The sequence below is a fragment of the Macaca fascicularis genome, chromosome 14, assembly GCF_037993035.2.
Source record: "Macaca fascicularis isolate 582-1 chromosome 14, T2T-MFA8v1.1".
Classification (NCBI taxonomy): Eukaryota; Metazoa; Chordata; class Mammalia; order Primates; family Cercopithecidae; genus Macaca; species Macaca fascicularis.
The window spans coordinates 95337038-95360789 of record NC_088388.1 but is presented as its reverse complement, the minus strand read 5'-3'; the positions used below and the strand labels follow the sequence as shown (position 1 = coordinate 95360789).

General features: G+C 42.3%; 1 protein-coding gene across 3 annotated transcripts in view; it reads left to right on the top strand.

Annotated features, from left to right (window-relative positions):
- Positions 1 to 1968: 1968 nt before the first annotated feature.
- Positions 1969 to 23752, top strand: part of MAML2 (mastermind like transcriptional coactivator 2) — a 368167-nt gene continuing 346383 nt past the window's right edge. The window contains exons 1-2 of one of the 3 annotated variants that reach the window (XM_005579421.5): positions 1969 to 2321; positions 3211 to 3847. In XM_005579421.5, the coding sequence (XP_005579478.1) occupies positions 3335 to 3847 (513 nt within the window). In that variant the 5' untranslated portion in view covers positions 1969 to 2321; positions 3211 to 3334. Of the gene's footprint in view, positions 3848 to 23752 lie in introns of all 3 variants that reach the window. The other 2 variants (XM_015435626.4, XM_015435625.4) reach the window with 2 other exon arrangements.

Genomic DNA, 23752 nt, shown 5'->3' with positions numbered 1-23752 from the left:
GAGATAGAAGTATGTTCCAATGAAGGTTGGGTGCAGTGGCTCACGCCTGTGATCCCAGCACTTTGGGAGGCCAGGGTGGGTGGATCACAAGGTCAGGAGATTGAGACCATCCTGGCTAACATAGTGAAACCCCCTCTCTACTAAAACTACAAAAAATTAGCCGGGCGTGGTGGCGCGCGCCTGTAATCCCAGCTATTTGGGACGGTGAGGCAGGAGAATCACTTGAACCTGGGAGGTGGAGGTTGCAGTGAGTTGAGATCGCGCCACTGCACTCCAGCCTGGGTGACACAGCGAGACTAGGTCTTTAAAAAAAAAAAAAAAAAAAAAAACTGACTGTATTTGTCCCTATTTTCAAGCTAACAGGATTGGTGAAAATAAAATGGACTAAAGTAGGCTAACCTATAGGGAACTAAATTGCAAATAAATCCAGTATTGAGATGTTTGCCTTGATTTTGCCGATTTCTCTCCATAGCTCAGTTTGAAACAGGACCATATTAATGAAATGCCAGAGTTTACTTAGATTATTGAAGGTGTATTATTTGAGACCTCAAATCTAAATGACTTCCAAATTAGGATACCCAGAATATTTTTCGTCCTAACTGTTGCAGTATTGTGCTCACCTTAATTTAATCTTCATAACTGAAAACAACAAGCACAATCCAGAATAAGATTGGGCTTTTTTTTTGTTTTGAGACAGAGACTCGCCCTGTCGCCCAGGTTGGAGTGCAGTGGCATGATCTCAGCTCACTGCAACCTCTGCCTCCTGGGTTCAAGCAAGTCTCCCATCTCAGCCTCCCAAGTAGCTAGGATTACAGGCATGTGACATCACGCCCAGCTCATTTTTGTAGTTTTAGTAGAGACGGGGTTTCACCATGTTGGCCAGGCTGGTCTTGAACTCTTGACCTCAGGTAATCCGCCTGCTTCAGCCTCCCAAAGTGCTGGGATTACAGGCGTGAGCCACCGTGCCTGGCCAAGATTGGATATTTTAAAGGTTGGATCACTTGAAAATGAGGGGACAATGATCTGTGTGAGATCTATTTGGTTTCTATTATTAAACTTCTTGAAACTCAGAGCCAGGTGCAGTAGTGGTGAGTACCTGTAGTTCCAGCGACTCAAGAGGCTCAAGTGGGAGGAACACTTGGGCCCAGGAGTTCAATTCCAGCCTGGGCAACATAACAAGACTCCATTTAAAAAAACAAACAAACAAAAAAACTTTTTGAAACTCAGCTGCTACACATTGACTTTCCTCATTGTATATGTGCACCAGGTAGCTAAGGATACCTCAGGTCTTATATTTGGTTTTTCATAGGCAGTCATGCATTGTCAAATAAAAACCTTTTTTTCTAGAACTGGTATCGCTAATGGTATCATTCTCATAAAATATTTTATTTATTCCAACTGATTTGCCTGTGATCACCCAGACTCACTTATCCAGAGACACACAAATGGGCAGGCAGGTAGACAAACGCTACACCTGCCTGCCCTTTAGGAGCTAACAATGTGATTACCTCTCCTCGCCACTCGCAATCCCTTCCGCCATCAACACACACATTCATATCTTCCTTATTCTATTAATGAACATTTCCTCGGTGCTCACATAGCTCGTGCTAGGTTGCTCAGTGGTGTCATTTACAATATATTGAAAAATGAAAATTATATCCTCAGGAGGGCGTAATGTAGGGCTGAAAGGGAAAACACATTCCTGGCCCGGAATTTCTTAAACATTTAGAGCTGGTGAAATGGTTGTGTAGAGGCTGGGGAATTTCCCCAGCCTTCCCCACTTAACGGAGTCTGAGGCTGAGCTGAGCGAGGGCAGCTGAGATGCGCAGGCCTTGGGATTTACCTCTTCAGCCACTGGGAGGCCCTCTGCGTTCCCCTTTCCCCGGTGCCTGGCTGCGATTACTCACTCGCGCAGTGGCACCAGCCTTCCACCAGGGAGCCTCGAACGAGCTCTCCCGCCCTCTCCCCGCCCCCCCACCCCCATCTGCAGCTTGCTGGCTCTCTCTTTCTCCCTCTCTGTTTCACTCTCTCTCTTTCTCTCCCTCTCCTATCGGAGCACAATGAAAGCCTGTGTATCGCCGTGACTCCGGGCGGGAGCCAGTGTCAGCAAAGCGGCTAACAACAGACGAGAAAGAGAAAGGAAAATTCAAGCTACTTTTTTTTTTTTTTTTTTTAAATCCATAAAGCGGAGCGAATACAGGAGATAGAACCACATTGCTTATTGCGAGTCCAGACCCTCAGATCCACTGGCCGGGGATGGAATGTACAAAAGTGGACAGAAAAGTGGCTGGACATGACTCGGTGCAATTTGCTGGAAGTTTGTAAGTTTGACCATCGTTTGTAAATTACTCTCGGAAGAGTTTGTCTCTCTTGATACTGTATTAGAATAGAGCCGGGGGTGAGGAATAGAAACGTAAGCGGGAAAGAAAAAAATGTGTTGAAGGATCTCTCTCAGTGGCTAGCGACTTAAGATTGCTTTTCATTTAAGGCTAGGAAACCTTAGAGGGAGTGAGGATTTTACCGGTGATTGGATTAGCTGAAGAAAAAAGCATGGTCCAAAAGTCCAATTACTGACATTGTTAACAGTTGAAAAGCTGTCTCCCTCTTTTGGGAGAAGACAACATCCTACAGTATCCCCAAAGAGGAGAAAACACCGGAGCGAAAGGAAAGGGAGGAAAAATTAAAAGCCAAAAGACAGTCTCCCTTGATTTTTGCACATTTTGAACAGTGACTTAAACATCTTCTGAAACAGCACTGTTTTGTTTTGTTTTGGTTTTTTATTTAACCTGAGGAAAAGTCAAGGCTGCCGGTTACATAGACATGGTAGAAATGTGTTTCTCTGCAGAAACATCCCCATAAAGAATTGTCGGAAACAACTAGGTGAGGGGGAGTCCTCTCTATTAATACCTCTCTCAATTCCTTTTGCTGTGTGTTTCTGTCTCTTGCTGGACAATCCCTGAATTCTTGATCTAACCCCCAGATCGTGTGTTTACGAAGTACCTAGTGGCTCTTATCAGCTTGGTGGGGGAAAAAAAATCCACCAACTCTGTCCAACTTCTCCAGAGCTGTCAAATGCAATTAGAGTAAGTTAATCAGGGTTTGTTTCCAACTTATCCTCCCCCCAATTGATTTCTATTCTTTCTCCCCACCCTCTTTTTACTAACTCCCCTCCCCCACACCTTCTCCACGGCTCCCCCACAACCTCTGAAGACCTCTATTCATGTGGCCCTGAACACTGAGCTCACATTGTCAAAAACAGACTTGCCTGCAATAGCCAGCAGTAGTCTCTTTCCACCTCACCATCCCAGAGGCAGCAATCATTGTGTCCAGTAAGATGGGGGACACAGCGCCCCCACAGGCCCCCGCAGGAGGGCTAGGGGGGGCCTCTGGGGCGGGGCTCCTTGGAGGGGGCTCAGTCACCCCGAGAGTGCACAGTGCTATCGTGGAGCGCCTCCGGGCTCGGATCGCTGTCTGCCGCCAACACCACCTGAGCTGTGAAGGACGCTATGAACGAGGTAGGGCCGAGAGCTCAGACCGGGAAAGAGAGAGCACCTTGCAACTCCTGAGCCTTGTACAGCATGGCCAGGGGGCAAGGAAGGCTGGCAAACACACCAAGGCCACCGCCACTGCTGCCACCACTACAGCCCCTCCACCGCCCCCTGCTGCCCCTCCTGCGGCCTCCCAAGCAGCAGCAACAGCAGCCCCACCGCCCCCACCAGACTATCACCATCACCACCAGCAGCACCTGCTGAACAGTAGCAATAATGGTGGCAGTGGTGGGATAAACGGAGAGCAGCAGCCACCTGCTTCAACCCCAGGGGACCAGAGGAACTCAGCCCTGATTGCGGTAAGCACCTGGCTTTCTCATGGTTCTGGCTGTGGTCCTGTGGCCTTTTGTGAGGGTAGAGGTTGCTTTGGCCTAAGGTAGAGTGGATGGCAGTGAAGAAGGCCAAGATGTCACCTGACTACCTCAAAGGCCATTGGGTGTGTTGTTTGGGTGGTTTCATGCGCCTACTCATCATGTTCTGTTGGTGCTCACCCCTGAGATTTCCTTCACTTATAGGCTGTTCCTTAACTGATAAGACGCCCAAGTTTTCCAGAGGCTCTCTGGGGTCCACAGCTTGTAAAAGAAGAGGCTACCAGCTGGCAAGATCTGAGCCACTGAGGAAGGTTCTATCTCATGGATCCTCCGGCTTTGGCCAGCCAACCCTGATTAGGCCTCCAAGCCATTTTGCAGCCCCAAAGCATTTATCAGCCCAGCTGGCCTTTATCAAAGCCTTTTTCTCTTGCCCCATTTCCCCTCTCCCTTTTGAAGTGACCCCTTCTTCTTCACTTAAGAGAACATAAATGGTAAGCTGTAACAAAGAGCAAATTCCCCGAATGTCCCCTCAGTCAAAAACAAAATTGGCGGAAAATATCCCAAAGAGAAACTAGGGAGGCACTGTTTCTTAAGAGGCCTACTCTCTGATGCCCTCTAGACTCCCTCACCCCTGAGCGACATCTCGATTCTTTTCCCAAGCACTCCCGTCCAATCCAGTAACGCTCACTTCTAGCATTCGTTAAGTGGACAGGCACGAAGCAGCTATTTACACAGATCATCTTCCTAGGAAATACCTGTCTTCAGCCACTCCTGGTGACAGGATAGCAAACCCAAAAGTTCTGATTAAGTTTCTGGCTGGAAGTTCTTCCCCAGAGGCGCAGACACACCCCATCCCAGAGGAGAATCCCTTGGATCATTGATTCTCAGTGCCAGTCCTGGTCAGGTGACTGCCCGCTGTTTGCAGGCTTCCCCCGAAGCTGCTGGGCCAGTGGCCTCTCGTGGAAGGTGGAGCCCTGCCCTGTGGCCCTGCAGGTTTCCTCCCTTTTGGAGCTCCATGGGGCTTCTGGATTCTATGTCTGCTCCAGTTCACCCAGGTCAGCCCTAGCAAGAGCAACAGGAAATGGCCATGCAAGCCCCAAAGTACTCAAAAAGCCCAAAGGAGATGGTGCTATTGTGTCTAACTGCTCCTCCAAAGGAGCCTGATATTGAGCTCTCGGGAGAGGACATCCTCTGGCCAGGCGCTCAGGATGGCTCTTTCTGGCTTCCCTTAATCCCTTGCCTGGGTCCGTGGTGATGAAGGCTCTGGGAACCTCTGGGGAGTAGAATGGTGCTTTCCTCCCCAACCATGAACACATTTACTGGGGCTACCTAGAAATGGGACTCCTTGACGTCAGCTCCAGATGAAAAATAACTACCAACAGTTAAATTGCACAGGGTTTACAGTTTTACCTTTGAATAGCATTAGCTTGTGGGGTTATATTAAAGCTTCAAAGCCTAATATCCTTTTCTACCACCTGCTCTATTCCCACTTCTCCTTGGAATTCCCTAGGAAAGCAGTGGGAGGTTGTTTTGTGAAAAAAAGATGTTAGGGTAAAGGAGCGGGGTAAAGAATTGCTCAAATGGAGGGAAGAATGAGGTTTGTATGTATGTGTGTGTCACCAGCATCTGCAGCCAAAAGTATCTAAATGCCTTGATTGTCCCCAGTAAATTTATAATCTGTCTGCAAGTCTCCCAATAATGCGGCTTTGTGTGCTTCACAGTCTCCTGGTAAGTGTTTCTGGGGATGGAACCGCGAGTGAGGCACCCAGCCCAACCCTGAGCAGAGAAGACTGATCTCTGGCCTGGGTGCCAGGACCGGAGGGGGCTGTGAAGAGCCAGAGTGGGCTTCCCTTGTGGCCTTCAGAGCCCAGCCTCTGAAGGAAAGGTGGCATGTTTGCCTCTGGCCTTGTTCTTTGAGCTTCTGCTTTTGTCCAACTTGGAAGTAAGCTAAGGCAGCCTTTTTTTTCTAGGATGTTTCATGATGGGAAATGAAACCAACTTTAGTGGTCATTGTAACTTTACAGTAGCAATACCCATGCTGGGAGGGAAGTAAGGGAGCAGTGCCTGGCCCTTCCCGACTGAAAGCTTACTGCTGCAGAAGCCAGAGCTGGCTGCTGTGCTACCCCTGTCCTAGGAGGGACTCTTTCTGTCTTCTAACCACCAGCCATCTCCTGAGACATTTCCTTAGAGGAGCTCCATTTCCAGGTGTAGTGATAATGCAGAGAGGCACAGTGTAAGTTAGGAGGGCAAGGGATAGATAGTATATTTCTAGTAGTTGCTTTTCATTGAAAATATGTGGCATTGCATGGGTTTTTGGAAATTCCCTCTCCATTTTAGCTTCTAAATTTGGCCTGTTGTTACTCAGCACGGTACTCAGAGATGGTGATGCAAGTGCTGTATTAACCTGATAACATTGTGTCCAAAGGGAGGCCTGGGCATTTGGAAGTGATTCACCAAGCCCATTACATCGGCAAGTCTTACTTTACTCAGGCTCCTCTTATTTTCAGATATGCTATTAATTTTAAAAGGGCCTTTGTTCAGGGTGTCAGAATTTTTTCTTAATTTTATTGCTACTGTGTCCATAACCGGATTTATGTGGCTTGGGTGTGTTGAATGTGTAACTTTAAGAGTTAATTTGTATGCCATAAGTGGTCATAAATGTCCTTTGGAGAAAGGGAGAGAATATTGATCATCTAAAATCAAATATGTGCTGTGTCCTCAGATGAAAGCTTTGTATCTTGCATACTTTCTAGTACAATGCCTTGAAGACAGTGGGTAATATTTGTTGAATGAAGGTGAAAGGACAACTTCTGTTTGGTGGGATAATGTTGACTTTCATGGGTGTTATACAGCAAGGAATATATAATGTCTGAATCCTTTCAATAGCCTTAAGTTTCAAAAACAATGCAATAATAACCTCCAAGCCAGTTCTAATTCTGTCCACATTGAGAGCCTAATTCTACAGCCCTTACTCAGCCAATTTCTTCATTTAGCTCAAGTACAAGTTCAGGGGAAGCCCCAGTGCTGCAGAGACTGCAGGAACAGGGCCTTTCAGAGGGCCCGGATTATAGGGCTTTGAGCATATCTGCATTTCTAACCACTTGGAGCAGACTTTAGGCACTAACTCATTTTCTGGTGAAGTATGTTTGAATCTTTGAATGAACTGTAAAACTGAATAATTGCTGGTCCATGGAACAGTAAGGTTTAGAGCTTCTGTGGTACATTATTAATCTTTCCCTTTTGCCTGAGACAAGCTCTTTTTCTGTTGCATAGATTGTATTGCTAGGATGAGAAGATAAGTGGTTCCATGTCATCAATGGCTTCAGAGATTATCTTTTCTCTAATGTCATGTGGAGGAAAGAAAACAGATCAGACAAGGAGCCTACATCCCTTGGTTTTGTGCCTGCTGGATCACCATCTGGGTTACCTAGGACAAGTCACTTAGCAGTCATCTGTGGAACAGAGAGGACAATCATGCTGCCCCAGCTTGTTGAGAGAAGCAAATGAGTGTGTTTTTCTGAACAAGCTTTAGAAAAACTTAAGCACTGCCAAAATGCAATACTAGTGTTAGTTGTAATAAACTTACTACTAGTAATAAACTTCTAAACAATGAATGATAATACCAGTTTTTCTAGGGGTTAAATGTATACTCAGCTTTCAGCTGTCTGTTTTAAATGATGAAATAGCTCTTATTGTAAATAGAGGGATTGGCATTTCAAATTTCGTGCTGTCAAGATAAGACTGACATATCCGTATACTTAAGTGTTCCTGAAAGTCCCAGGAAATCCTAGTGCAATGCTATGAAAGTCTTTGGAGTCTTTGAATGCATCTACTTTACAGGCCTCTGCACAGACCTGGGAAGCTTTGGAAAGGTGTGTCCCCCAGAACATCTAAGGAATATTAGAAAAGTTGTTTACACGCATGCATGGGAAAGTTAAATATTTTGTCAACAATAGTCTAAAATGTTAATTGTTAGCTTAAGAAAGTCAAACAAGTTAAATCATTGCCAGAGTACCCTGGTTATTTTTAACTGATAATAATCAAGTTTCCAATTGACAATTAAAAAGTTGAGACCTGTAAGTGGGAGGCCAGATCTGGGTGTCTATGGCTGTCTACGTGATAAATGTCCTCCCAGGACAGTGATAGGAGTGTTTATATTATTTATGTATGCAGCCATCATTTCCTTAAAAACTGACCTATTTTTGTTGTTTTCTAGAACAAAGTTTTTTTTTTTTAAAAAAAGAATTCTTATCTATCTAGGACCTTCCTACCACTTATTTCAAGTAAATATAATTATAAGATCTCACAAAGGCAAAAGGGTTCAAGTGGAGAAAAGAGTTAGTATAATACTTTACCAAAAATTGATAAAAACCTTTCTTTGACATCCAGGTGATGTTATTATATAAACCAAGATATCTTGCTTGTTTAGGTCAATGTTTGTTTATAGAAGGCGTGTGCTTTCTTTGAAATAATATTGGTAGGTGATGTTCATCAAATGTTTCTAAATCTTAATGTTTAGTCACTTACGGCTTCTGTATTATAAACATTTTTAAATACCAATATGTTTAAATATGGGCTTTCAGATATTCTTAGACATAGCAATTAAATATGCCTAAGAGAGTGGCCATAATTAGCTGTTTTTGTTTTTTCGTTGTTGTTGTTGTTTGTGTTTGTGTTTAGCACTGTTATTTAATCTAAGAAGGCCTGAAAGGGAATCTGAAAACAGTCACCCAGTTCTGCTATGCATGGCAGCTAAGCCTTTCTGAATGGATTCTACCGCTTTCTTGTTCTTTAATCCAGACCCTTATATATGTTTATGTTCATAGGCAGGGCAATGTTTAGTGAAACCAATTCGAAATTTTTTCTTTTGCATTTTCATGCTAATTTCCGTCACACTCCAGCAGGCTTCCTGGGAGGATAAGGAGAAATACAGCTAAAGACATAGTCCCTGCTTACTTACAGCCTAATGGAATGAAAGACCACTTCAATAATGTAACAGGAAAAGTACTAACCAGATAGAATGGACCAAAACTGATACAGAAAAATCAGAGGAAGAGAGGAATAAATATTTACTGAGTCCTAAAATGTGCAAGGCTTTTTAATTACCTATTTTATGTAATGCCTGCAAAAAACAGGTGAGTAATCAACATTTGTCCCATTTTACACATAAGGAAACTGAAGCTTAGAGTAAATGGAATAATTTAATGCATAGATTTTATAGTTAGACCCATATTCAGGTCTCTATATTATACCTACTAGCTGTATGAATATGAGAAAATACTTTTGTTATTTTCTTGGTATCAGTATCTTCATCTGCAAAAAACAGCTAAAGTTATTTAGCAAAACAGTCAGCATAGTGCCTGATACATAGTAGGTGCTCCAAACATGAGTACCGCTAGTAGTTGGTAGTAGAGAGATTCAAATATAGGCCAGGGATAGCTATATGAGAACATGCGTCACCAGCAGGGCCTGAGAAGAGGGAGAAAATACAGAAATGTGGGATTGGGGTTGCTGAGTGCAGGCATGTAGGTTAAGTGTTTGGGGAACAGAGAGCAGAGCTTGACTGAGTGTGGTTGGACATGAGTACTGAGGGGGATAAATGAGATTGATCCACATCCTGGAGGGCCTGGAGGTCTGGTAAGAGCAAATCAGAAGCCCTGGAAAACGGTAGAGCAAGGATGGCTCCGAGGAATCAGCAGCTATGATGCAATAATAATCCTTCATATACTTGAAGACAAGTATTACATTTCCCCTCCAGCAGCCTCTTCTCATAGCGCATTGCCTAAGTGCTCTGCACTACCTATCTTCAAGTCCCTTGAGCTGCTTAATGCCTTGCTATTTACACACTTCTCCCATTCATGGTGAGTTATATACTGCGTGACATGCCCTTTGACACTAAAAGGAGATAGTTTTAAAGCACACTAGCTAGATGCAGAAGAGGAAGTAAAAGAAGCAGACCAAGCTATACCTCGCTTCTTAGGTTCACTGGGCCTTCCAGTGCAAACAAGAATTGCCCTGTTGGTAAAAGTGTATATACTCTCTTGATGTGTAAATAAGTCTTCCCAACAAATGAGTCTGCCTGTATACTAATGTGGAAAAGATCTTCTCATTATTAAAAAAATCATGAACAAAAATTCATGAGAAAAGCATTATTATAGATGGTCTTTGAGATGTACTTATTTCTTTGCTTGTAAATAGATGTGTTACAAATTTTTTACTTGTCTTAAGGTCCAGTTGGATACCAGTTTCCCCCATTTGGTTCTTGTTTACAAGGCAAAGGTAAGGGACCCTAAGGAAAGATGGCAAAGGAGAAAAACCAACATCTTCTTCCTCCCTGATTCATGGCATGATGCTTGGGATGCTGACGGTAGTTAGTGGGCTATTGACCAGCTTCAACCTTTGCCTACACATTTGTGAGAAACAGAGGTAAAAGAGCAAAGGCTATTCTACTTCCCTATAGAGGACATGAAGAGAGAAGTTCACATATTCTCCACAGGCTGAGGACAATTAGAAAGCTGGACCCTACCATAGCCAAATTACTGAAGGAATGGAAATGAAAATGGGCAAATGACAATACTGACACATGCCATAGCTCTCCAAAGGTCTTAATGTTTTAACAAAGGTTTTAAACTCTTACATCAAGATTGTATGCATGGGTCCTTTTTAGAGTTTGGGAAAATATCATTAATTCAGTAAATAATCTTTGTACAGCTCTTCTGTGCCATGAACTGTGCCAGGAATACATTGATGGACACTTCAGTATACCCTTTGCCGTCTTTGAATTTACAGTGTAGAAGGGAGGTGAGTGGGGTTAGAAATAGAACTGTTTCAGTTGGCTTGTATAAGGAGGCAAAGAAGCATGGCAGTTAAGAGCCTGAGATCTTAACTCTGAGGTGAGACGATCAGATTTCAAATCACCCCTCTACCACTTAGTTGTGTTTTCTTGGATAGGTCAATTAAATTACCTTGCCTCTGTTTTCTCGACTGTGAAATGGAGTGATAGTAATAGAATTAACTTCTTAGAGCTGTTGATTAAATGAAGCAATTGCCTAGCACCTCGTAAAGGCTCAATAAATTCTAGTTGTTACTATTAGTGTGTGAAGTAACATACCTGAATCAGATTCATAGGTTTCCCAGCCCAGAATTCTGTTTCCAGTAATGCCTTAGACATTTAGAGGAAGAGCATGGCTTTTCTTTTTAGTGTTTACTTAAAATGGTTAGTGAAGAGTATCATTTATCAGTTCCCTCAATAGTTGAATATGAAGACATCACCTGGGATAGATTTACATCTCCCTAGAATGTTAAATAGTGTCCTTCTTGAGAATGGGACCAAGTACTACCTCTTCCAATCCTAGGGTTCTAGGACTCCTAATCTAGAAGTTGAGTAGAGTGAATGTCCACTTGACTCCTTACTTCTAGAATTCAGTCTGGGTTTCCATTCAGTTACCCAGCAAGTGTAAAGTGTGGGCTTAGTAGGTAAATGAGAAATTTAAACCATCTATTGAGAGTTTTGAATCATTGGAACTGAATAGAAAAACCAATTTAATTGAATTGTTAATTGAAATTAATGAATAATTCTTAAATGAATTTGGTCCTAGAGGCACAAAAGGTTAGAAACTCCCTACTGTGGAGATTTAAATTTATGCTTTTGAAAGCCAGATCCCTGGCTAAAGTTGCTAACTTACTGCATCTGCAGATAAGTAGGCAACACAGATTTGCCCTCTTTCCAACCCTAAGCAGGAGCATGTTGAAATTTCCATGCCTTGATGTGGCTCTCACCTCAGAATCCCTTCTTTACTCAGTACCTCCTCAAGTGCGATTTCCCATAAAAAAAAAAAAAAACATGAGGAAGATGTTGCCAAGGGTTCAAAGCAAGTTTTAGTGATGATAATTCTTAATTGAAAGCATGATGTTTCTATGAAGTGACAGGGTTAGAAAACAAATAGTCTGTTCTTTAGTAGATTATATTTGGGCAAGGATGGATTTATTGTCCAAACTCAGAACAGAGAATGTAGTCAAAAATTTTTATCTGTTTTTTTTTTTTTTTTTCTCTTGCTTACTCCCCGTGATTTAACCCTGAGATTCCTCCCCTTTCTTGATGGTAATAATGCTTAGGAAATGTAGTGTCAAACATAGTTGGGTTGTTTTGTTTCTAACAGTGTTCTTACTTCCTGAGTCATTCTGGCAGATTCATACATTAACATGGAATCATTAACATTTTTGCTTTAAAATTTATCTTTTGTCAGAAATGTGGCTGAGTTATATTTGTGATTCTTATCCAGCCCTCTAATAACTCTCACCCACATGAAGCCCAACACCTTAAATGCCTCATTGTACAACAGAGTTCTCCTCAGGTAGCTCTCATAGATTTCAGTAGAAAGTTAATTACATGTCTGTTTCTAAGAAAATTTAGTTAAGACAAAAGTCTGCTACAACCTCTAATAATGTACCGGGAGTCTGTTGGATACACAGTATAATCTCTTAGAGTCCTGGTAACCAGGGTGCAAAGAGGTAGCTTAATTGAGTACAATATGTACTGTACTGTGTCTTACTTATGTGTAAAATGCTCATTTCTGGAGGTCTCTGGAGTCTAAATTATGTAAAAATAAAAACATTCTCTGGCTAAGCAGCTGAGAAATAAGGGTTTTTTGTTGTTGTTGATGTTTCTATTCACCTAAGTTTCTGATACTTGCTAAACCGGCTAAGGCTTGCACATTTGATTGTCACACCGCAGTACTTAATTTCAGACAGCACAAAGTATGTGCTAGTGTATTATCCCATTTGGTTGTTTCGCGGAAGTGTTAAAGTGCAAAGTGCAGACATGAGAGTAAACAGGAAAGAGGAGCTATCCTCCTGACAGAAACAACAGACAGAGGCAACCGTTTAGTAAAGTTTGGGCCCAAGTTCCTGGAGCCACTGCACCCAAGAGAGTTTCCTTTTCTTCCTTAGATTCTTTGCATGTGGATCTGTTTGCAGGCTCAGTCCCCCAGAGAGTGACTCTGAGCTGTCTTTGTGCTAAATTAAACATTAGTTTTCTCCTTGGGAACCTGATCTTCCAAAGACTAGGCAACAATATCTTTCTGAGAGAGCTCCCAGCTAAGCATTTCCCTCACGAAGACACTGGCTCAGGAGCCCTTTCACCTCTCCGATCTGCTTAGCTAATGTGAGTGCGTGTTGCATGGGAATTGTTTTGTCTAACCAGGTCTAGAAGCCCTTAAAGTGACAACTTGTACTTTAATCCTTGGTACAATGGTGGAGGACCCATGCTGCTTTAGCATATAATAAATGAAAACTGAGTAGCAGCCAGATCATGTAAGATTACAACCACATATGGGCAGGAGTTCTGTTTGCTCCTTACCTCTCAAATTCTGCACCCAGAGCAATGAAAGAGAGTGAGTTGCAAAACAGAAGCCATCTCATTTCTAGCCTTCTCTCATCTCTATCCTGTCCATCCCCCTAGAGGGCCAGTTCATATTAGTCTAAAAATAGGACACTATTCTACAATTTATAGAGTCGTATGAGCCCTTAGAACACAGACCAAATCCTCTTTTCATAGATGAAGAAATTAAAGCTTTTTTTTTTTTTTTTTTTTTTTTTTTTGAGATGGAATCTTGCTCTGTCGCCCAGGCTGGAGTGCAGTGGCGTGATCTCGGCTCACTGCAAGCTCCGCCTCCTGGGTTCATGCCATTCTCCTGCCTCAGCCTCCCGAGTAGCTGGGACTACAGGCGCCCACCACCACGCCCTGCTAATTTTTTGTATTTTCGGTAGAGACGGGGTTTCACCGTGTTAGTCAGGATGGTCTCGATCTCCTGACCTTGTGATCCACCTGCCTTGGCCTCCCAAAGTGCTGGGATTACAGGCATGAGCCACCATACCTGGCCAAAGCTTTTTTTTTTTTTTTTTTTGAGATGGAGTCTTACTCTTTGGCCCAGGCTGGAGTGCAATGGCTCAGTCTTGGCTCACTGCAACCTCTGCCTCCCGGGTTCGCATGATTCCCCTGCCTCAGCCTGCTAAATAGCTGGGATTACAGGCACCCACCATCATGCCCGGCTAATTTTTTTCTTTTTTCTTTTTTGTTTTCTTTCTTTTTTTTTTTTTTTGTATTTTTAGTAGAGATGGGGTTTCACCATGTTGGCCAGACTGGTCTTGAACTCCTGACCTCAAGTGATCCACCCACCTTGGCCTCCAGAAAGGCGTGAGGCACTGCGCCTGGCCTTAAAGCTCATTTTTTTTTTTTTTTAAAGAGAAAGCCTCCAAGAACCCATAGCAATAGATCTTGGACTAGAACCCAAGTTTTCCTGACATCTATTCCAGGTTATAAAAAGTAGTCATTTGATTAAGGATTTTTAATAAACCTATAAAAAGAACAGGGGAAATTTGATATTTTTATTAATATTTTGGTAGTAGGAGTAGCATGGAGTTTAGAGCCTGTGTTAGATTGTCTTTTTTGTTTGTTATTGTTTTGAAACAGGGTCTCACTCTGTCACCCAGGCTGGAGTGCAGTTTGCACAATCTCTGCTTACTGCAACCTCTGTCTCCTGGGCTCAAGCGATCCTCCCACCCTCAGCCTCCTGAGTAGCTGGGACTGCAGGTGCACGCCACCACCCTTGACTAATTTTAGTATTTTTTTGTTGAGACAGTGTTTTGCCATGTTGCCCAGGCTGGTCTCAAACTCCAGGGCTCAAAGGATCTGCCCACCTCAGCCTCCCAAAGTGCTGGATTCCAGGTATCAGCCACCATGCCTGGCTGGTAGATTGCTTTTTAAATGATCATAATGATCCCTTCCACCCTACATGCCCCTTTGTAATGTAACTTTGCCACTCCTTGCATCAAAAAATGGATGCTATTTTCCCCCTTGCATCTCGATTGGCCTCGTGACTGCATTATCCAATAACATGTGATAGAAATGACAGGTGCTACTTCTGAGATGGCCTTTATGAAGCCCTCTTGGAACACTGGCCCGAGACCAACATGTAAGGAAGCCAGTCTAGCTAATTGGGAGATAAGCATCCACATGCAGAGAACCAAGGTGCCCCAACTCTAATCAGCACCAACTACCCACACACGAGTGAGGCCATCTTGGACCCAGTCAATCTTCCAGTTCAATGTGGCCACACAAGTGAGCCCAGGTGAAACCAGCAGAGGAACTGCCCAGCCAATCCACAGAATTATGAGAAATATTACATCATTGTTTTAAGCCACTAACTTTTGGGGTGGTTTGTAAGTAGCAAAATTTAACGGAATCAGAGCTGGAAAATTTTAGCATGGAAAATGATTCTGTTTCATTAGCTGTGTTATCTTGGACTGGTTACTTAACGTCATTGAGCCTCATAACTCTGCTTTTCAGGATAATAGTGGCTATCTGGAAAGGTTGTGGGGATTAGATGAGATAATACAGTTTATGAATGAGCCTACAGTTTTTTCTGGTACATGGAAGAGCTTAACAAACATTAGTTTCCCTGCTTTCTCTTTGTCTCTTCTCAATGAATTATAATTCATACAAGTTCCCCCTTTGTCAATTCACATTCACTTAATGTGCATCAACATTCTCCTAGGCTTCTTCAGATCACTGTTCCTCTAAACAATAATTAATTTTTTCCCTCCTGGATCATGCTGTCATTCCTTCTAACTACCAAATTTCAAGCATTCTTGCTGCGCTCCATGGAACACATCTGCCTTCAGTAGTCTACCCTTAAAATAGAAAAGGGTTAACCTCATAAAGATGTCACTCCCTTTGTACTGTTATGCTGCCCTTGGGAGACTCAAACAGCATAGCAAATAGATATGGGCAATGTAATTGCATTCGATCTTCTAGGTCACAGAAGACTTTGTTAGCGGGTACAGCAGATGGGGAAAAGTAAGCACATTCCCATCTTGAAGAGCACTGCTTCTAAACTCTGTCACTCTTTTTGATAGGAAATTACTCTAACAGCCTCATTTTTTCCATCTTAGCCTTCACAACAAATAATAAAGAAGGAGTGATATAGTCATACTATATTATACCTACTTACTATACTTATTAGTAGCGATACTGTTTGAGAGTACTGGTCAGGGGATTGGGTATTGAAGGTCCTAGTGCTGGCTCTGATACTACCTAGTAGGACAATTTAGTCATGTCCCTTAACTTCTCTGATATTTACTTTGCTTCTTGGAAAAACAGTAAGTGGCACTTGGTATGTGACTTGTATCACTTTTAAGGCTTCTTTTGGTGTGACACACTTTGCATAGTTCCCTGATATTTTGATTTTGTTTCTCAAATTTCAGCCTCTTCTTACATATATTTATTGAGGAGGGATTGAAAGGAACAGTGACAAAGTTGGGAATGTTTTGTACTAGTGAGGAGGGTCTGAAGATATCTGGGGGACAAGGTCCAGCCATGGTGGAAGGGGGAGAGCCAAGCTATATTAATTGTTGAATACCCTTCCTAGAAGTAATGAACAAATCAGTCTATATGTGGCCATATTCTGAGGAACTTAGGGTTCCAGTTTAAGAAATACATTTATAGGAGTAGAGTTTGATTCATTAAATTTATTTTTAGAGGGAGTACTGATTTTTTTCCCCCCAGATCCTCCCAATTATACTTCTAATATTTCTGTAGGGTAAAGATTCCCAAGCGACTACCCCTTGTGAAATAATTACATGAAATATTAAAAAAAGAAGGAAAATATTCTGTAGAGCCTCCTACTAAGGAATTGACTAGTCTTTCAGCTATATACATCCGTCTCTCCATCTGTTTGTCTATCTCTTTCTCATATACACATAACAATTGAAAAGTGCAGATTGATAGATGGGATTTTATATGTGTCACCACTTCATTTTTTAAATACCTCTCTGCTTTAACGGGGAACTATAAAAGAGAGTCACTGAGAAATTGGCCTGGGGGAGGGGAATTCAATCCACTGCCTCTTTTTTTCTTATCACTAAAACCCTAAGCAGAGAGTATAATCACCTATTTCCCAAGGGCAGCCCTAAGCCCTTAAAACTCAGCTCTGTTTAGGGATTTAATAGAACTGGAAAAAAGAAATGTACGGGATCTGCTCCTAAGAGCAAACCAACAAAGAAAAATTTTCCCAAACAGATATTAAATCTAAAGAATTTTTACGGTAACACAGTCCCCTCTCTGCCTCCCTATCTCTTGATTCAGTTAGAGCACAGCTCTTCCAATCACTTCTTTATGACTCGTACAATCTTGGGGGGTGGCGTGGGGTGTCTGTGGATCACATCTTAGGCTCTGAGCCAGCCCGAGCATTTTTTTTTTCAACAACAGAGGAAGATGTTACTAGCATAAAGTGAACAAGGTCATTTGGTTGTGGTTGCCATTTTATTTCATTCAAGCTGAGAGTAGACACATTCAGCTTCATTGTTAGGTTGAAGCCATAAAGATAGTGACATTTTTTTCAGTTACCTCTAAACACCTTAGAATTTCTTCTGTTAAGATTTTCTGGAACTTTAGGTGAAAATATCTTGGTGTTATGCAACATGGATTTTCTTTTCAAAAATATTAAAATAAAGAAAGTCAAGTTGCCTTTATTTCCCAATAGATGAGGTCTTACCTTTGCTTAGGAAATATACCTTAAGCTCCCATCACACACACACACACACACACACACACACACTTTGTTTTTAATTGTTATTATTATTTTTTTTTTTCTGAGATGGAATATCACTCTGTCACCTAGGCTGGAATGCAGTGGCGCGATCTTGGCTCACTGTAACCTCTACTTCCTGGACTCAAGCGATTCTCCTGCCTCAGCCTCCTGAGTAGCTGGGACCACAGGCGTGCACCACCATACCTGGCTAATTTTTGGATTTTTAATAGAGATGGGGTTTCACCACATTGGCCAGGCTGGTCTTGAACTCCTGACCTCGGGTGATCCGCCTGCCTTGGCTTCCCAAAGTGCTGGGATTACAGGCGTGAGGCACCGTGTTGGCCTGATTATTTTTAATAAATATGAACAGAAGTTGGTTACATGAGTGACTTGTTAGATAAATAAGAATTGAAGAAATACATTGAAGAGTACGGAAAAGGGTTGGGCACAGTTGCTCATGCCTGCCATCCAAGCACTTTGGGAGGCTGAGGCAGGCAGATCACTTGAGGTCAGGAGTTCTAAGACCAGCCTAGCCAACATGGTAAAACCCCGTCTCTACTAAAAAATAAAAAAATCAATTTGCTGGGCATAGTGGCAGGTACCTGTAATCCTATTGAGGCAGAGGAATCACTTGAGTCCATGAGGCAGAGGTTGCCGTGAGCCGAGATTGCGCCACTGCACTCCAGCCGGGGCAGCAGAGCAAGACTCTGTCTCAAAAAATAAATAAATAAATAAAATAAAAATATATGGGAAAGAAGATCAGTTTTGAAGGAATTTGCACCAGAAGACAAGAACCTGCCAATTACAGAAACTAAGGAAAAACTCCGTTATATTACAATGATAAGTGTGGAGTGACAGGAGACCCCTATTCTGGTCCAGGCTTTGACTAACAGGATGACCTCGGGGCCAGTCATCCCTCCTTTGCCTCTTTATTTCCCCATCAGCAACCCATACGGGTTGGATTCCCTAGCATTTTGCATTATTCTTGTCGTACAGGATTCAGCTCAAATATCACCTCTTGGAGAGACCTGCCTGTCTACCCTAACTAGAGCAGACACACATGACTGATCTCCTTCTCTTGCTCAATCTCCCATCATGTTATCCCATTACAGAGTTTTTGTTTTCTTCGTAATTTTTATCACTATATGAATTATTTTGATTCTTTGTTTATTTGTGCATTTCCCATTGTTCCCTACATTCCATTCAATGTAAGCTCTATGAGCCCAAGAACCTGGGCAGTGTTATTCACCACAAGTATCCCAAGCCCTAGTGGTTCCTGGCACATTTTGTGTTCACAATAAATATTTGTTAAGTCAATGAACAGATAAATGGCTTTTAAACTCAAGATAGTTTTTTTTTTTCTTTTGACGGACTTTCGCCCTTGTTTCCCGGAGTGCAATGGCGCGATCTCACTGCAACCTCTGCCTTCCGGTTTCAAGCGATTCTCCTGCCGCAGCCTCCTGAGTAGCTGGGATTACAGGGGCCCACCATACCACGTCCGGCTAATTTTTTGTATTTTTTGAGTAGAGATGGGGTTTCACCATTTTTGCCAGGCTGGTCTCGAATTCCTGACCTCGTGATCCACCCGCCTCGGCCTCCCAAAGTACTGGGATTACAGGCCTGAGCCACTGCGCCCAGCCTAAACTCAAGATAGTTTTTAAGACTTTCAGGGAAGGGATAAAAAAGAAAGAAGGAGGGTCATGCAATTGGACTCCAAGGTCTCAACCTCTTGTGTATGCATTTAAAACACACATGCACACACACACATACATAACACACACACAGGCTTTAGTGTGATGAAAAACAGAGTTCCAGTGCTACAACCATTTGAAAAGTACATGGAATAGATTATCTCTTAAAATTCTTCCTAGGTTTAAATTCTAAAGCCCAGTCTCCCATAAGAGGAAAATGTTGGTGCAAGGAAAAAGATGATGGAATGGGGTTACAGATGTTGAGTGCCTACTGCCTGTTGCGTCTTGTGCCGGGCCCTTGAGCCACAGAGAGAGTTCTCGTTTGATGGAGTTTACATTTTAATGGGGGGCGAGGTAGACAGAGAGTAAACAAATAAACAAAGGAAAAAGAAATTTAACTGCTGACATAATGCACAGCTCTTTGTTCCTTCATATGGCTGACTGGAGATTGATTTGGGTTAATTAAAAGAAAGCAAATCTGGGAAACTCTGTGGAAAGTGATAACCATAAACAAACTTCTACCTACAGAGCTAGAAGAGGGGTTTCTATGCCCGTGGCTGCTCCAAGCCTGGACATCTGCCTGCACAGTGGTCTTTCTGGCCCAGGCTGTGTGCTACTTTGGCTAGTCTGTGTGAAATGTTGATTCCGATGTTTCCAGGGAAGAAGGTGGTCTTGTCAGCATCTTCTGTGCCTTGGAGCTACTGTGATCATTTTGTTAGAAATCATCGAGGTTTGAGAATTAAAGAGAAACTGCTGAAAGGTACCATTTGTGAAGGAGAATATTGTTCCTCTTTATAGAAACAGAAAAAAAAAAATGATCAGTGTCCCAAGGAGGTACAGGCATAAATCTAAGGAAGATAACTCACATTTGTAATAGTCATAATAATAATATATGTACGAGTCCTCACAGAAACCTTATTCTATCAGTGAAAAAGATGGCGCTATCCGTAGTTTACCAATGTGACACAGACTTAGAGAAGTTGAGAAATGGTAATAATATCTTACTTTTGAATAGCAAATTTGCAGTTTATGGAGTGTGTTATTTCATTATTTCAGTTTAAACATCATTTCAGTTTCTTCTCTGGAGTATTATTATCCTTGTTTTAGAGACAGGTATGAGAGGCTCAAACTTGTCTGTGCTAACTCCACTAGTAAACATCAGTCTACCCTTGGGGCTCCTGGACCTATGCAGGAGGCACAAAGCTGGCAAAGCTGAATAGCTAAACCCCAAATGCATAACGAAATTTGCAACTAGATGGGGACGTTGAATGTCTTCAGCTCCCAGACATACACCCACACATAATTTGAAGCAATGACTCCCCTAGAAAGAATGGCAATCATGAATGGAATGAGGATGTCAGACACCCAGGGCACACCAAGTCTAGAATAAGAGAGACTGAAACAAGAGTCTTGTTTTTTCTTATTTAAATCCAATAATTTGTAAGAATATAAGGCAAGATGAGAAAACCTTTTAATGTGTGAAAGCTTACAATTTGGTACCTGTATTTCTTATGGGTCTAGTCAGCCAGCAAGTCTGAGGAGCGAGGGCTACAAGGTCATTATGAAGAGAAACTTGATCTTGAATTAAAGAAGCAGACTCTTCTTTGCCACCAAGATTGGTCTCTTAAGTTTTTCTCCTTACCATTGCTTATTTCAGAATGAATATCTTAGATGGAACTTCAGGGAGAGACCTGAAGCTGTTTGCTGAGAAGTGATTTTGAATCCATTCAGATTCAAGTAGGGAATAGGTTGTTTAAGCTGATGAATGTTTTCTCATTACCTGGAGAAAATGTGGGGACTCATAATTGATGAGATTTTGCTTCAAGGTGAAGATGTGCCTTATTTATTTTTGTATTTCTGTGGCCTACAATAGTGTCAGACATCTATTACACAAGCATTCCATAAATGTGTATTGAACTACACTGTGGCAAGCATGAATTTTTAAAGGACTGCAGTTCTTTATATTTCTGTGGCTGAATGTATTGTGCACCAAATATGAGATACTGATCTTCAAGACATCCTTTTGGTTCAACACATTTAAAAAAATAAATCTCATGTATTAAGTGTTTATCATGTCAGACCCTCTTCTACGTGTTTTCTGAATGTTAACATATCTTTGCAATTACGCTATGAAATAGGTACTATCTTATTCCCATTTGGCAAGTGAGGAAATTGATGAATGAGGTGAAGGAACATGCCCAGGTCATGCAACCACAAGTGGTGGAGTCAGAATTTGAATACGGCAAGATGATGCCAGGGTCCCAGGTTTCTAATCATGACTTCACACCTCATATAGGAGCAGATAATTACATAGGTATTATCAGACTCAACTCACACATGGTCCAAGCCTGAATTTGGAAGGCAAGTGCAACAAGACATTTGAAAGTCAATGATGATTAGAACTAACTAGTCATCTAAGCTGCATATGAAATTCAGAATGAATGCCTAGGGGCCACAGATTACTCTCTGAGACTGTTGCCAGTCGTCTCTTTTCTAAGAGGTAGAAAGTGCTTGAACATGTAGACTAGGAGTGACACATGTTTTGACTGGCATTCCAGGGTAGCTTTCAGTAGCCACCTGGAGGGCTGTGTGGAGGATTCTAAGGCCATACCTATGCACAGTGGGAAAGGCAGCTGTGGTGGTTCATTGTCGACGTCTAACCTGCAGGCACAGAGAGGGCAGCATGGCTGACCCGTTTCTGGGATAGATTCTTCAGGGTTCAGGAATCCAAACCTGGAGCATCATCAGTAGAGATTCCTGATGAATTGTTCATTCCTATGAAGGAATGCATCAGGACCAGACTATAGTGTGAGTGGGCCTCAAATCCATGTATAGAATAAGTTTGGGTTTAAATAAGTTAATTAACATCACTGTAAGTGCCTTGAAGACAGATAAGTTCCTTGAAGACACAAAAACCTCTTATCTCTGAGCATGCAGATGGGTTTTTTTTTTTCCAGCATTTTGTAAAGGGTGGTACAAACTCAACTTCACTCCCTCCCCAACCTGCAACCAGATTGTTCTTCCTAAGCACCTCTTACATGAAATTCTAAAGATACCATTACTGTGGTGAATATTCTGAGGGAAATTCTCTTTGGCTAGAAAGAGCAACAGAAAGGTACAGATGTGTTTGAAAAAAAAAAAAATAGGATACCCTAAACTTGTGTGATTACTTCTTTGAGGAATCACATTTTTCTATAAGCTGCCTTTTAAAACATTTTAGCAAATATGTCTTGAGATATTGTATCTCAACCCCACCCTAGGCACTAGGAATGGAGTGGTGAATAAGATAAGTTCCATGGTCTCTTGGAGAGTGCTTTTTTTTTTTTAAATCAGTAGCCTCTTTTCATGCTAGAACATAAATGATCCAGCTTCTTGAGTTTGTGAGTTCCCTAAACTGGATACACAACTTTGTGCGATGGCATATACGCATTTTCAGTGTTGATGCATTCCACAGTTTTGTCAGATTCTCCAAGGGTTCCAAGAGCCAAAGAACCTGAAGCCTAGGCCTATGGTGATGGGAAGACTCCACTAATACTAGGCACATTGTGATTCTCCACTCTACACAACAGCTAGCTCTGGGACATCCAACATTTCCTTTCTTTGTGTGTCTGTTCGTTCTAGTTTCAGGAACCTGAAGAGAAAGCGAATGTAACTTTCTTCATGCCTAACATATTTCCTTTACCTTGGACTTTTGTTATCTATTTTGTTATCTATCTAGGCATTTTCTTTCTTTCTTTTTTTTGAGATGGAGTCTTGCTCTGTCGCCCAGGCTGGAGTGTGCAGTGGTGCACTCTCGGCTCACTGCAAGCTCCACCTCCCAGGTTCACGCCATCCTCCTGCCTCAGCCTCCCAAGGAGCTGGGATTACGGGTACCCGACACTACGCCCGGCTAATTTTTTTTGTATTTTTAGCAGAGACGGGGTTTCGCCATGTTAGCCAGGATGGTCTCGATCTCCTGACCTCGTGATCCGCCCTCCTCGACCTCTCTAAGTGCTGGGATTACAGGCGTGAGCCACCGCGCCAGGCCCATTTTCTTCTTTTCTAAAAGGCAGTCAGTCCCCAGACAGCAGCTGAACTCTTTTCATTCTCTTTTGCAGTTCAGGCTTGAGCCCAGCCCAACAATTTTTTTACTTTATTTTTAAGTGACCTCTTACCATTTTCAGGTTTCCTTCCCTCTCACCTTGACCTCTAACTCCAAATTTATGTCTCCATGTCATTGTGGGGAACTTCTTGGTGAAAAGGTTAAAGCTAAGTTGGAGCTCTGTCTCGGGCTTTTCATAGCAACACTGACTCTAATTATTAGCGGTGCACTCCAGGCTGCTAGAGTTCATATTTTGGCAGTGGACCATCAAACACCCTATTTTTAAGAGCCTTTAACTTCGTTGTAAACATGTGCTGTGACTGAGAGCTTATTTTCTTTACTCATATTTACCAAAAGCAATTTAGCTGTCGAGAAGTTGTTATAAGGAAAAAAAAAAAAAAAAAAAAAACAGACCCCCCCAAAAGAACTCGGCCTTCAGGACCATTTTTCCACTCATATAACTCAAAACTGTTCATGATCTTTTAAAAAAATTGGCATTTAGTTGTTTAATTTGATGGTCCAGTCATATTGG